The 13,332-nt window shown below is 39.9% G+C and overlaps 1 protein-coding gene across 1 annotated transcript in view; it reads right to left on the bottom strand.

Moving 5' to 3' along the window:
• SNRPA1 (small nuclear ribonucleoprotein polypeptide A') overlaps positions 1-13,332 on the bottom strand; it is a 15,109-nt gene that overhangs the window by 1,529 nt on the left and 248 nt on the right. Inside the window, exons 3-9 of the mRNA XM_021717809.1 lie at positions 11,623-11,770; positions 9,880-9,958; positions 6,752-6,798; positions 6,379-6,481; positions 5,685-5,764; positions 5,231-5,306; positions 4,487-4,580 (exon numbers count right to left, since the gene is read on the bottom strand). Of these exons, the coding sequence (XP_021573484.1) occupies positions 4,487-4,580; positions 5,231-5,306; positions 5,685-5,764; positions 6,379-6,481; positions 6,752-6,798; positions 9,880-9,958; positions 11,623-11,770 (627 nt within the window). The remainder of the gene's footprint in view (positions 1-4,486; positions 4,581-5,230; positions 5,307-5,684; positions 5,765-6,378; positions 6,482-6,751; positions 6,799-9,879; positions 9,959-11,622; positions 11,771-13,332) is intronic.

Genomic DNA, 13,332 nt, shown 5'->3' with positions numbered 1-13,332 from the left:
GGGGGGGGGGGGGTTATGCGGAAAGCTTTAACTGTCAATTGCTTGAGAAAATTATTCTGTAATGTCTGACCTAACAGAAGTCAGCTGGATTTTTGTACTGGCATTAGCAATCCATCTGTTGCAATATGTTATTCTGATTAAAGAATATGAAGACATATGCAGAAAATCTGGCCACACAGACATAGTTAGAAAGGGGAGGAAGCCTCTACTTCAGCCAGAGTTGATGCATTTGCTATAGCATTCTGCAGGACAGAGGGCAATGGAGGTGGATGATCAATTTCAACAAAGTAACAATCACCCAGAATACACCCACAGAAACTCACAGCAACTTTTTGAGTTGGAAGATCAAACAGTACTGTTGGGGGAAGAATTTTATCTGCCTCCGCAGATATTCTTTTTAGATACAATGCCAACATTTGACAAGTGGTAGTTTTTCTTTTTCTTTTTCTTTTTTTTTTTTGAGTCAGAGTCTCACTCTGTCACCTAGTCTGGAGTACAGTGGCATACTCACAGTCACTGCAACCTCAACCTGCTGGGCTCAGGCAATCCTTCTACCTCAGCCTTCCAAATAGTTGGAACTACAGGCATGCACCACCATGCTCGGCTACTTTTTTGATTTATTGTAGAAATGAGGTCTCGCCAGGTTGCCCAGGCTGGTCTTAAACCAGCAGGCTCAGGCAATCCTCTCATCTCGGCCTCCCAAAGTGCTGGGACTATAGGCGTGAGCCACTGCACCTAGCAAGTGGTAGTTTCTCAAAGGTTAGTTGGTAATGTGAAGTTTGAAACCTTATCAATAAAATTTTTATACTCTCTTACTCAAAAATCCACTGGTCTATCCTGTACTTTGAATGACTCTTTTACCCATGCACGATTCTATATCATTTGGAAAGCAATAGTTCACTGAGTTTTGCAGATCTTACAAATGTTGAGCCATTTCATTACACAGTATCAAAAAAGTCACATCTGGCCAGGCGTGAAGAGAATGTGAAGAGAATAAAAGTAACACAGACTGGTTTCAGTACTTCTTTTCTCTTCCCTGCTTCTCTATTCTTTTCAGTAATACTCCTTCCTTCTTTCCTATTACTTCTTCCTCCTTCATCCTTTCGTTTCCATCTTTCCTTCTCTTTATCCATCACACTGTGTTGTCTGGCTCTTTGAAATTTTCTTTTTGCTTTTGGAATTCTGAAATTTCACTGTATTATGTGTCCAAGAGTCTGTTTATCTTTGTGTGTATGTTGAATCCTGCTTGTTTTTTGTTTTGCGTACTGAATCTGGGAATTTGTGTATTTCATCTATTCTGAAAAATTCTTAGGCATTCTATCCTCATGTATTGTTTCTCCTTCAGCCTCACTATTATCTCTTTCCAGATTTCTTAGCATATATGGTAATCCTTTATTTCTTTAATGTTTCTTAACCTTTTTTAAAAAAAAAACATAGTTTCCTTTCTTTTGGTTTCTGTGGCAATCTGTTAATTTCTTCAACTTTGGATTCTAGTTCTCTAATTCACTCTTTTTACCTGTGTCTTATTAGTTAATTGACTTGTCTAATAAATTTAACACAATAATTTTCATTGCTCCATCCAGGGCATTCTGAAGTGACACCGGTATACATTTTACTGAGAGTGCACAGCAGGGAAGAATATGATAACTAGTATCACCTAAGCCGCTGACTTGACTCATGCTGGGGTACCAGCAATTGTACCCACCACTGCTCTTGCCCCTTCTGTGCAAATGTTAGTTAATACAATGAAAAAAGCAAGTGAGAAAGTAAAGCCAGGCTCAGTGGCTCAGTCTGTAATCCCGCGCTTTTGGGAGGCTGAGGTGAGTGGATTGCCTGAGCCTGCGGGTTCGAGACCCGCCTGGGCAACTTGGCGAGACCTCATCTCTACAATAAATCAAAAAATTAGCCGGGTGTGGTAGCGCGCACCTGTAGTTCCTGCTACTAGGAAAGCTGAGGCGGAAGGATCACTGGAGCCCAGCCGGTCGAGGCTGCTGTGGCCGGGAGCGTGCCACTGCACTCCAGTCTGGGTGACAGAGTGAGACTCCAACTCAAAAAAAAAGGAAAAAGCAAGTAACACGTCGGTGTCATTCAAGAAATAGCTTTGACCTTGCAGGTCCCCAGGGGCCCAAGGAGCACACAGTAGAGAATTATTGGTCTTTAAAAAAAAAAAAGCCTTACTCATTTTTAGTTCCCAGCTCAAACAATATTTCCAAAGAAAATTTCCCTGAGCTACTAGGCTAAGTAAAGGTCTCCAGTTACATTCATATAAAAACTTCTAATATGTATTTGAATATTTTTAGTTTACATTCTCAATGTCCAACATGTTGTCTGACTAGTAGGTATTAGAATATTAGCACAGTTATCACTTATCAAAAACTCACTAATATTGAGCCTTGTGTTAAGTGCAATGTTTTAGTCCTCTCAGCAACCGTTTGAGGTTGGTTATTATTATCTCATATTTAACCCTTTGCACTTGAATGTCCCTTTTGAGGGGACACCATAAATCTAGGAAACCACTCAAATGTCCCCAAAGAGATTGCAGGTGATTATAAGGACAAATATATCAGCACAAAATTTTCGAAAATGTCTGTTTCCTTGAAGTTTTCCATTCAAATTGCACACACACAAAAAAATCAAACAAAGAGATGGAATATAGACGGAGGTATGGTCTATCAATTGAGAAGTGGTTTTTAGGAATCACGAGTACGTCTTTCCATATCTTCTTTGAACAGACTGGACAATAAATTCTATATTATTATTATTATTATTATTGTTATTATTTTGAGTTGGAGTCTCACTCTGTCGCCCAGACTGGAGTGCAGTAGCCGCTCCTGGCCACCGCAGCCTCGACCTGCTGGGCTCCGAGGATACTTCCGCCTCAGCCTTCCGAATAGCCGGAATTACAGGCATGCGCTACCATGCCCGGCTGATTTTTTGATTTATTGTAGAGATGAGGTCTCACTGCCCAGGCGGGTCTCGAACCTGCGGGCTCAGGCATTCCATTCACCTCAGCCTCCCAAAGGCGCGGGATTACAGGCTGAGCCACCGAGCCCGGCTATTAAATTCTATATTATTATTACTATTATTATTATTATTTTTGAGTTGGAGTCTCACTCTTGTTACCCAGGCTGGAGTGTAGCAGCATACTCACGGCCACCGTGGCCTCTACCTGCTGGACTTAGGCGATCCTTCCGCCTCAGCCTTCAAAGTAGCTGGAACTACAGACACATGCCACCACATCTGGCTAGTTTTTGTGATTTATTGTAGAGACGAGGTCTCACCAAGTTGCCCAGGCTGGTCTCGAACCCGCAGGCTCAGGCAATCCTCTTGCCTTGGCCTCCCAAAGTGTGGGGATTACAGGCTGAGCTATCATGCCTAGCCAAATTCTATATTATTAAGGTAGGAAGAAGAAAACAAGACTGTACTGTCTGCTCTAATAGAATAACACTAGATGGAAGACATCAGACAAATTACTATTGCACAGCATGTATCAATGAACCTTCAATACTTGTGGGTGACTGTTTCACACACTAGAAAAAAATATAAGAGATAAATTTTGATTCTTGTGTCATAAATAAGTTCCTCAATGTCCAAAATTTCATAAGATAAATATCATTACAGTAAAATAATTGTTTCCAACACTATTCTGTTTAATAAGAAGTGATTTGTTTTTCACTATTTTGTAAAAAATGTGTTTGAGTTGCTGGTAGAGTTGAGATCCATGAAATGTCTCTGAGCGCAGAGTTAAAGATGAAGACGCTGACTTGAAGAAACTTGTCCAAGGATAGAGCTGGTGAAGCTGAGTTGAGCCTCAGACTGCTCAGGTCTAGAGCCTGTGTTCCTAACCATGAAGTTATTATACACACACACAAATGTATATGGGCAAAAGTCCACCTGGTTACCTCAAGTGTTCAGTTCACTCTATAGCTATAAAATAATGCTTGCTGGCCGGGCTCAGTGGTTCAGCCTGTAATCCCAGCACATTGGGAGGCTGAGGCAAGTGGATTGCCTGAGCCCGCAGGTTTCAGACCCACCTAGGCAACTTGGCGAGACCCTGTCTCTACAATAAATCAAAAAAATTAGCTAGGCATGGTAGCGCGTGCCCGTAGTTCTGGCTACTTGGAAGGCTGAGGCGGAAGGATCGCTAGATCCCAGCAGGTCGAGGCTGTGGTGGCCGGAAGTGTGCCACTGCACTCCAATCTGGGCGACAGAGTGAGACTCCAGTTCAAAATAAATAAATAAATAAAATAAAATAATGCTTGCTCAACCTTTACATAAAACTCCCATAGTCTTATGTCTTAACTTTCTTCATTTTATACAGTCTTTATCTTCAAACAGCATTTAAGGGGATTTTATGTATTCTAGATTTTATGTAAGGAGGCACTATTCTGGCATTCTGGGATCATAGCATCTAAACTGTTTTGAGCGTTACACTTTGGGTATAACATTAATTTGAACACACAAAGACAGACCACTGTTTGCTCACCTGATCTGCGTTCTCTGCCAGGGATCTGACCAGACTGCAGCAAGCCCTTCAGCCTCTCCACTTCAGCCAGAGTTGATGCATTTGCTATAGCATTCTGGAGGACAGAAGGCAATGGAAGTGGACAATCAATTTCAACTAAATATGCATTATCCAGAAAACACCGACATAAACTCATAGCAACTTTTTGAGTTGGAACATTAAACAGTTCTGTGCTGGGAAAAGAATTTTACTGGCACACTGAAATAAACCTAGAAACTAAATAATACACTTCCAAAATGGTGAAGAGATGCAGGCCCTCTTATAAAAGAAAGCAGATCATTCCACATGTGCTAAAATTTTAGTTAAGTGAAGTACCTATTTGGAATTATGTTGTTAAATAATTTAGTAGGAAATATTATAAAATAAGGATTTCCCACTGGCCATCCAACAGAATTTGTCAGACAGCAAATCTTTGAAAGTAAAAATTAAGACAAACACTGAGACAGCATACCAAGGTAGCTAACTGTTCAAAGTGATAAATGTATCCTGGAAAAATGAGGACAAGTTGCCTCCACTTCAGTTGGCTCAAGTCAAAGTCTGGTCAAATAATAACTTTAAGCCAGGTTTTTCCTAAATAGAAATATAGCTGTTTGCCAAAACCTATGGAAAATGAAATCTGCAATGTTCAGAACTAATTATTACCTAACTCTGTCTTCTAAACCCATCTCAGCTCTTTCCAGTACAAGAATCCTAACACATTATTACCTTGATTGCTTCTACATCCCCTGGAGATGGTCCACCTTTCTTTTTGTCAGTTGGCAAACCCGCACCTGGATTAAAACTTAGGAGGGAGGAAGAACATTAACTGTTAAACTCAGACCAATAAAGTTGCTTCTCTTTTACTTTCAAAAGCTTTTGAAAGTAATTCAACCAGTGTAGTATCTTATCTTTGTTAACAAACTGATACAAGAACTCTCTCCTTCAGAAACACCACTCAGTTCATCTTCCTATAGAGAAGACAGGATGTATATAATATCACATGAAGACTAAATACTGAAGTATTTGCTCTGCTAACTGGTAGACATGTCTTGTGATATATGGACCATTGAGGGTCAAATTTAATGCTGTATTTAATGGTTTTTGTTAATTTTGTAGGAGGCAAACTGCCAAACAGTGTTTCTGAAGGTGAAGTCGAGTAAGTTGGATATCCGTATCTTACGTTTTGCTTCTCCTGGCAATATCCTTTGCAAGCTGTGCACCCCGTTTGCCCTTGAACATTTTCTCTGCTTCCTGACGCTCCTACAGCAACACCACACACAGAGTTAATGGAAATAGGAATACCACATGCATTTAGATGCATTCCTCAGAAAACATGGAAGAGAATGCTCCTAAAATACTCTGGGCTGGTAAAAATACCAAAAAGCAAACTTCAAATTAAAAGACACAATGGTCTTGCCTTTTCTGGTAAAACTTGCTGAAATAAGTTCCCTCTCCTAGTTTCAAGGAGAGGCTCTCGAGGAACTAAGAAGGTTAAGGGAAGAAAAATTAAATAAATAATGAACTCCTAATAAAGCAAAAACAATTCTAACAATCAGAGTTGCTCAAAAATGGATGATATTAAGTGCCCCATTAGAAATGTATCTATGCAGACAATCCATTGGTAATAGTGTTCACTGTGGCTTTAACAGTTTGCAAACTTTGGAGTGGCCAATATTACATAACAGAACTTTAATTCAAAGTCTTACCATAAAATCTGCTATGAGAAAGAAAATCTGACTTAACCTTTCCCCCCATATTTTTATTACAAACAAAGTAATGGTAAAATTTACTCAGTTAGACAACTTTAAAAAATCAGTAACAAAAGTATAAAGAAAAACACAAAACTATAATGACTCAAGCAACAGAATACCTACTTTTAGTTTCACTTTCTGGAAATCCAGCACTCTGACTTGTGGAACTTTATAAATCACATACAGTCTGTAATGCTTCTTATTTGTTACAGGGTTTCTGAGAATACTACAAGAAAAGGAACAACACAATCCAATCTTGTTCATGGCAAAGCATTCAACAGGTCCATATGAATAGTCTAATGAATCTATAAATCCAGGGAAAGTTCACTGTTCTTTACATTTCAATGTCACAACAACTTAACAGTAAGGAAACATTTTCCAAACATCTTGTTTTTAAAAGGTACTTTTTGCTGCCTGATTGCATTAAGGTCAAGACTGGTAAAGAATATTATTTTAAAAGACTTCATTAGTTTTGTCACCACATTAATTTCCATACCTTAGGTAAGTCAGTGATTTGAGAGATGATAAAGGGTCCAGATCACCCTGTAAAGTAACGGTCAAAGGTAAAAATGCTAATATCACATGCTATTTAGAGATTTTGAAATGACTAGCACATCACAAATGCTTAAATAATTTTTATTGAATAAACTGGTGAATACACTTGAGCTTTTTAAACTTAAAACCTTAGCATTAACAGCCTCTATCTCAATAGGAGAAGTGACAAAAAATTATTTGGTTTCCTATAGCAATCTCGAAATGGTTACAGGAGCAATGATTTGGAAAACAATACCAAAGTTGACATAATTCTGGAGTAAGCCATTCATTCAATGAACCCCAAGCCCAAATCATAGTGTACTGTGGTCTCTCCCGCTAACACCACCTTCGGGTGCCCAAGAACAAGGCACATAGTCTTTGAAGAAAGACACCTTTATCCTAGGTGCTCCATATATCTCTTTAAATAATTTTTCAAAAACAAGGAGCAGTACAGTTTAAAAAAGACCCAATTATAGGAAGAAGGCAGGGCGGTTTTTAAATCCTCCCAAACTGTTCCATAAAACATAGTGCAACAAGGATAGCAAATTAAAAAATCTTCTGCCAACAGCTATAACCTAACTGAATAATAAGATATTCCTCAAGAACCCTAAATAGGAACAAGCAGGGAAAACCATTTTGAGAGTAACAAGACTTGCACAATAACAACATTTGTGTACAAAGAAGCAGAGGGACGGCAAGGAGGCATATGACAAACTGGCTAACCCCAAAACAACTGACAGGTACTCAGTTTTAGAAAAGCCGCCAAAAGATCCAAACATTCCAATGATGATGAGTACAATGAGTCTGTGATAAAATCTGAAGGGGCTAGAACAATTTGGGTCCTCTTAACATTAACCAGAAATCGTGTTCCAAGACAAAGCCCTCTAACTGGGGAGAAACTGCTAGAAAAAGATCTAAATTGAGTAGACAGGGAGAAGAGGAACAATGAGAAAGAAAGTACAGATAAAAACAGAGGAGGGGGGTTGGATGGGGTGGCTCATGCCTTACAATCCCAGTGCTTTGGGAGGCCGAGGTGGAAGGAGAGATTGAGGCCAGAAGTTTAAGACCAGCTTGGGCAAGAAAGTGAGACTTCAACTTTTCAAAAAATTTAAAAATTAGCTAGTCATGGCGGACACCTGTAGTCCTAGCTACATAGGAGGCTGAAGCAGGACTGCTTGAGCCCAGGAATTTGAGGTTCTAGCCTGAGCAACAAAGCAGACTCTGTTGCTTAAAAAAAAAAAAAAAAAGAAAGAAAAAGAAAAAGGAAGAAGAAAGAGAAATGCAAAGTGGATGGGACAAATAGAAAGCCCCAGAAAAGAAGACAAACTGAAATACACCAGTAATTACATTAAGTGCAAATAGACTAAATACTTCAGACTGAATTTTTAAAACTCCCAATCATATGCTATTTTCAAGAGACAAAACCAAAATATAAGGTACAGAAAAGTTGAAAGTGTATTTTAGATGAAAAAATATATATTATGCAAATGCTGACCAAAAGAAGGCTTGTTTTGTTATATTACAGATAAAATAAACCTCAAGGTAAAAAACAGCATAATATAGAGGATCATGATATGAAAAGGTTATGCTCATCAAGAAGACAGTAATAATTTAAAATTGTGTATATCAAATAAGATGACCTCAAAAGATAAAAAGCTAAAATCAACAGAACTTTAGGGAGATAGTCAAATCTATCAATGGACACATTCCCTATGAATATGTATTTCAGATTGAATACATTACATATTTTAGAAAGAGCATGGCCACAGACCAGTGCTTTCTTACTTCTGGAATCAAGCATCTCTTTGAAAATCTGAAGGATGCTATGGACTCTGTCCACAAAGAAAGGGACATATAGGCCAGGTGCGGTGGCTCAAGCCTGTAATTCCAGCACTTTGGGAGGCTGAGGCGAGAAGATTCCCTGAGCCCAGGGGTTCAAGACCAGCCTGGGCAACTTGGCAAGACCTTGTCTCTACAATGAAAAACAAGCAAATAAATAAATAGCTGGGCATGGCAGCACATGCTTGGAGTTCCAGCTGTTTGCAAGGCTGAGGTGGAAGGATTGCCTGAGTCCAGCAGGTTGAAGCTGTAGTGGCTGTGAGCGTACCACTGCACTCCAGCCTGGGTGACAGAGTGAGACTCTAATTCAAAAAAAAAAAAAAGAAAGGAACATGTTGTCTATTCTAAGCAAGCAAGGAAATAAAGAAGGAAGGAGGTCATAATAACCACAAATCAAGTTACACAATATGGATTTTAAACACCCAGTATTTAAGCGAAAAATGTAGTTTACAACCCAGAATGTATAACATCAGAATTTTGTTAAAATTAGACATACAAAGCAGAGATTTTAAAAGCATAAAAATTAGAGTAGGTTGAAACAATGACATTCACATAGTGCAAAAGAAACTTGCCCCTTATCTCATACAAAAACAGTTCCAGGTGGATTGTGCATTTAATGGGAAGAGTAAAATAATAGTTTCTAGAAAAGAGCTGTCCAACATAATTTAATGCATATCAGATGTGTAATTTAAAACTTTCTAGTGCCACATTAAAATAAATAGGTGAAACTAATTTTAGTAATATACCTATTATCCAAAATATTATCATTTCAGCAGAAATATAAAAAATTAATGAGCTAGTTTACATTTTTTGGGGTACTAAAGTCTTTAAAATCTGATGTGTATTTTACAGTTCTAGAACACTTCAATTCAGAATAGCCACTTGTGGTTACAGGTACCCTACTGGACAATGAAATTCTAGAAAACACTATAGGAATTCCTTTATAACCCTAGGGTATGGGAAGTTTGAGTAGAACATCAAAAGCACTAACAACAAAGAAACAGACTGATAAACTGTACTGCACTTAAATTAGGAACTTTTCTACCAAGATATTAAAATGGTCAAAAGGCAAGCCAGAATGGGAAGATATTTGTAGCATATATAACCCCCAGGGCCCAGAACCTGAATTAATTAAGAAAAGGTAAAGAAATTATTTTCTGTGAAATTTTGTAGATTTTGCCAAGTTTCTATAAGAAGCACGTCATACCTCTAACTCCTCCCCACAAACACATTTCCCCCTGTGCAACTTACCAGTTCCACAAGACTATTGTTGGTGAGAATAAGTTCCGTCAGACAGGGCAGAGCCTGATCAAGTCCCTCACCTATACGGCTAAAATAAAAACGGACTCTTAGTAACAGTGAAAATTATATAAGCTAATACTTTCATCTACCTCCTTGCTCAGAGGATCTTAGATGTCAATGTCAAAGAATCTTCTTTCAACATCCTATCTGACAGAGGGGAAATGCACAAAGAGAAAGCCTTATCTGAGGCCGCACAGTGACAGAAATGGGATCATTTTAGAACTCATGCCTCCTGGACAGTGTCTTGGTTTCTTTCCACTGCCATAGTCTACTGAGACCTAAGAAAAGGTAGGTCTCCTGGACAGAACAAACTACTTTGCTCACTTCATGATTCTTTAGTACAGGTTGCAGGGAAAAAGTGGTACAGCTCAGGTACACGACACACAGTAACTATACCATGAGGCAGCAGTCCCCAACCTTTTTGGTATCAAGATAATTTTTGGTAGAAGACGATTCTTCCACAGAGCGAGGGGAAGAGCATCAGGCATTAGATTCTCATAAGAAGCACACAATCTAGATCCTTCACATGTGCAGTTCACAATAGGGTCCACTCTGCACTCCTGTGAGAATCTAACGCCATCACTGATCTGACAGAAGACACTCACCTCCTTACAGCCCAGTTACTAACAGACCACTGAATGGTACCCATCTGTGGCCTGGGGGTTGGGGACCCCTGTTGTTAACCTGTGAGAAATATTTCTATCTAAAAAAAAAAAATCCTGGTTGGGCTCAGTGGTTCAGCCTGTAATCCAAGTGCTTTGGGAGGCCGAGGTGAGTGAATTGCTGAGCCCGCAGGTTCAAGAACTGCCTGGGCAACTTGGCGAGACCTCATCTCTACAATAAAAATCAAAAGTTAGCCAGGTGTGGTAGCGAGCGCCTGTAGTTCCAGCTACTTGGAAGGCTGAGGCAGAAGGATCCCTGGAATCCAGCAGGTTGAGTGAGACTCCAACTCAAAAAAAAAAAAAAAAAAAAATCCTTCAACTTGTCACCCAGTACTTCTTAAAGACATTATCTATAAACCTTCAATAACTTTTTACAATAACGTTTACACAAAGCTGATGAAGGGAGGTTTAAAAAGCTCTTAATTTCAATAAGCAATAGTCTAGAAGAAAAACAAATAGCAGGTGTGATGTAGAGAGCCACTCAGTCAAAAATGTAATTGTTGAACTTAATACTGGGGGTGCGAAAAAAATGTATATACGTTTTAAGTGCTGTTATCTATATATTACTTCTTGAAGTTAAATTAAATTACGGTGACAATGTGTAGTATGATGTTCGCTCAATCATGCTTCTGTCATTTTCTTTGACTGCTCTGCCTGTCACCTGATGACACCAGCATTCATTTGATTAATGCCATCTTTTGAGTGAAGGTCATACTTAAAGTGTGTACACATTTTTTCACACCTCCTGTATATCCTTTTACTATGACCCCACTGATATTTTAGAAGCCAAAGGGGTACAAAGCAGCATGTTCTAAATTTAAGTTAGACACTTACTATGAACATATAAACATGTAAGATTTCTGAATACATGCAAATGAGACATGACCAACACCAACACCATGACCATTCACTTCTCATTTTAAAAAAGAAACAGGCAGGTTTGACTGGCAGCATGTGCTACAACTTCTTTAGGGAACACTGAAAAATTTACTCTAAGGAAAAAAGTCACTTTCCACGAGCAGGCACTTACCATATTCTGTTGTTGTTAACTAATAAAGTTTTCAGTCTTCTTAACAAAGGAAAACCATCCAGTTTCCTGATCTCATTGTCAGAAAAATCAATAGCATCAAACTGGTCTAAGGTAGCACCGAGATTTTCAATGACAGGAATTTTATACCCTGTAAAATGAGGGAGAAAAACACATAAGAGGTAACAATATAATTAGACATCCCTTAAAACTTTAGTCGTATTTCATGGTAATTTGACTCAGGCTCATTCATTTCATTTCTCAGTACCAATGCTCTGTCAAACACTGTGCAGGCTCTAGAGACAAAACATCAAATAAGAGTCACAAGTCCTCAATGCCATGAGGCTTATGGTCTAGCAGTGGATATGACGACTCTGATGATAAGGGCAATAATAACAGGGATGCTTACCAGGAGTAATATTTGTAGCTAATATTTGTAAGAACATTTACAAGGTGGCTCACACTGTTCTAAGCGCTCAGAGCTATAGTTAGGCTGCAGTAACAGGAATTTACACTTCGAGCTGCTTATTGTCAGTATCTAAGCCTTGTGCAGACATCGTGGGCAACAGTTCTGAACCTCCTGCATTCCCACAGACCAGATTCTACTAGGATAACCTCATGATAGCTTTCCCTTCCCCTCTCCCAGTTCCAATTCTGAGTTGAAGATCAATAGTTTATACACAATGATAAAACACACTGTGAACAATGCCAATTTATCAAATTAGCATCTAATTAGTAATTTGGGCATAATCACTGTGCCAGGTGCTAGGAGAAGAAAAGAAAGGAACCCAGTCAAAGTCAAAGTACACAATTCAGAGATGCAGGGACTAACAGTACTGCACCAAAATAAGTGCTCTCAACACTGCATGTACTTCAGACAGACAGAGATGGCAGAGATCATCAACGTGTGCCACAAAAGTGAAAGTGGTAAGCTGCTCTTGAACAGAATCTTTCTCTAAGAAACGCAATCTCAAAATAAAAGCACTGGGATTTCCCAAAGGTCAGCCAGAAACCTAAGCAGAAAGCAGAGCCCGCAGTAATGGCCCCGAGACCGGGCCGAGACCGGGCCAATCTCAGGCCACAACTGCACGATCGTATCCCCAAGGAAGTGTCCTTCACAACCTTTCTAAAGTCGGCTTCTGAAATGCTAAACCCCAGCTGCACTCCCAATTTCTTACCAAGTCTTAACTGACTTTGAAAGAGCTACCGGAATCGGAAATTTCGAGCGCTTCCACCACTTACGCCCGGGTAACACAGCTCGATCTTTAAAAATGTCTTCATACAAGGGAAAAACCAGACAATCAAAGCTAGTAAGCAGTAAATACTGGGGGTGGGGGGAGGGTGGCGGACACTATCGCTTTAGTTCCGGGTCTTAAGTTTCCTCCCTCGCAATTAGAGATAATTAGCACATAGGCTCTGGACACTCACAATCACACGTAACGGACTAAGGACCACTCGCCCTGCACTGGGGCCGCCATCAACAGGTCGGTGTTCCCGGCCCTCGAACGCTCGGACCGCGAAAGGCGCCAACAAGGCCTAACCGACGCGCGAGTGCGCATCAGGAGGTAACTGAGTCACTCGTTTCTGCGAGCCGGAGCGGGAGCCCCAGGGGGCTCACAAGGGCCTCACGGAGGACCCGTCTGGCACCAACTGCAAGAACCAGGCTGGGGCGGTCCCACTGCGGTCGGGCTCCAGGCCCAGCCGGCGCAGGCA

This window comes from Carlito syrichta, unplaced genomic scaffold, assembly GCF_000164805.1.
Source record: "Carlito syrichta isolate Samal-C Ts95f unplaced genomic scaffold, Tarsius_syrichta-2.0.1 Scaffold311144, whole genome shotgun sequence".
NCBI classification, from domain to species: Eukaryota; Metazoa; Chordata; class Mammalia; order Primates; family Tarsiidae; genus Carlito; species Carlito syrichta.
This window is presented reverse-complemented; position numbering and strand designations above follow the sequence as displayed.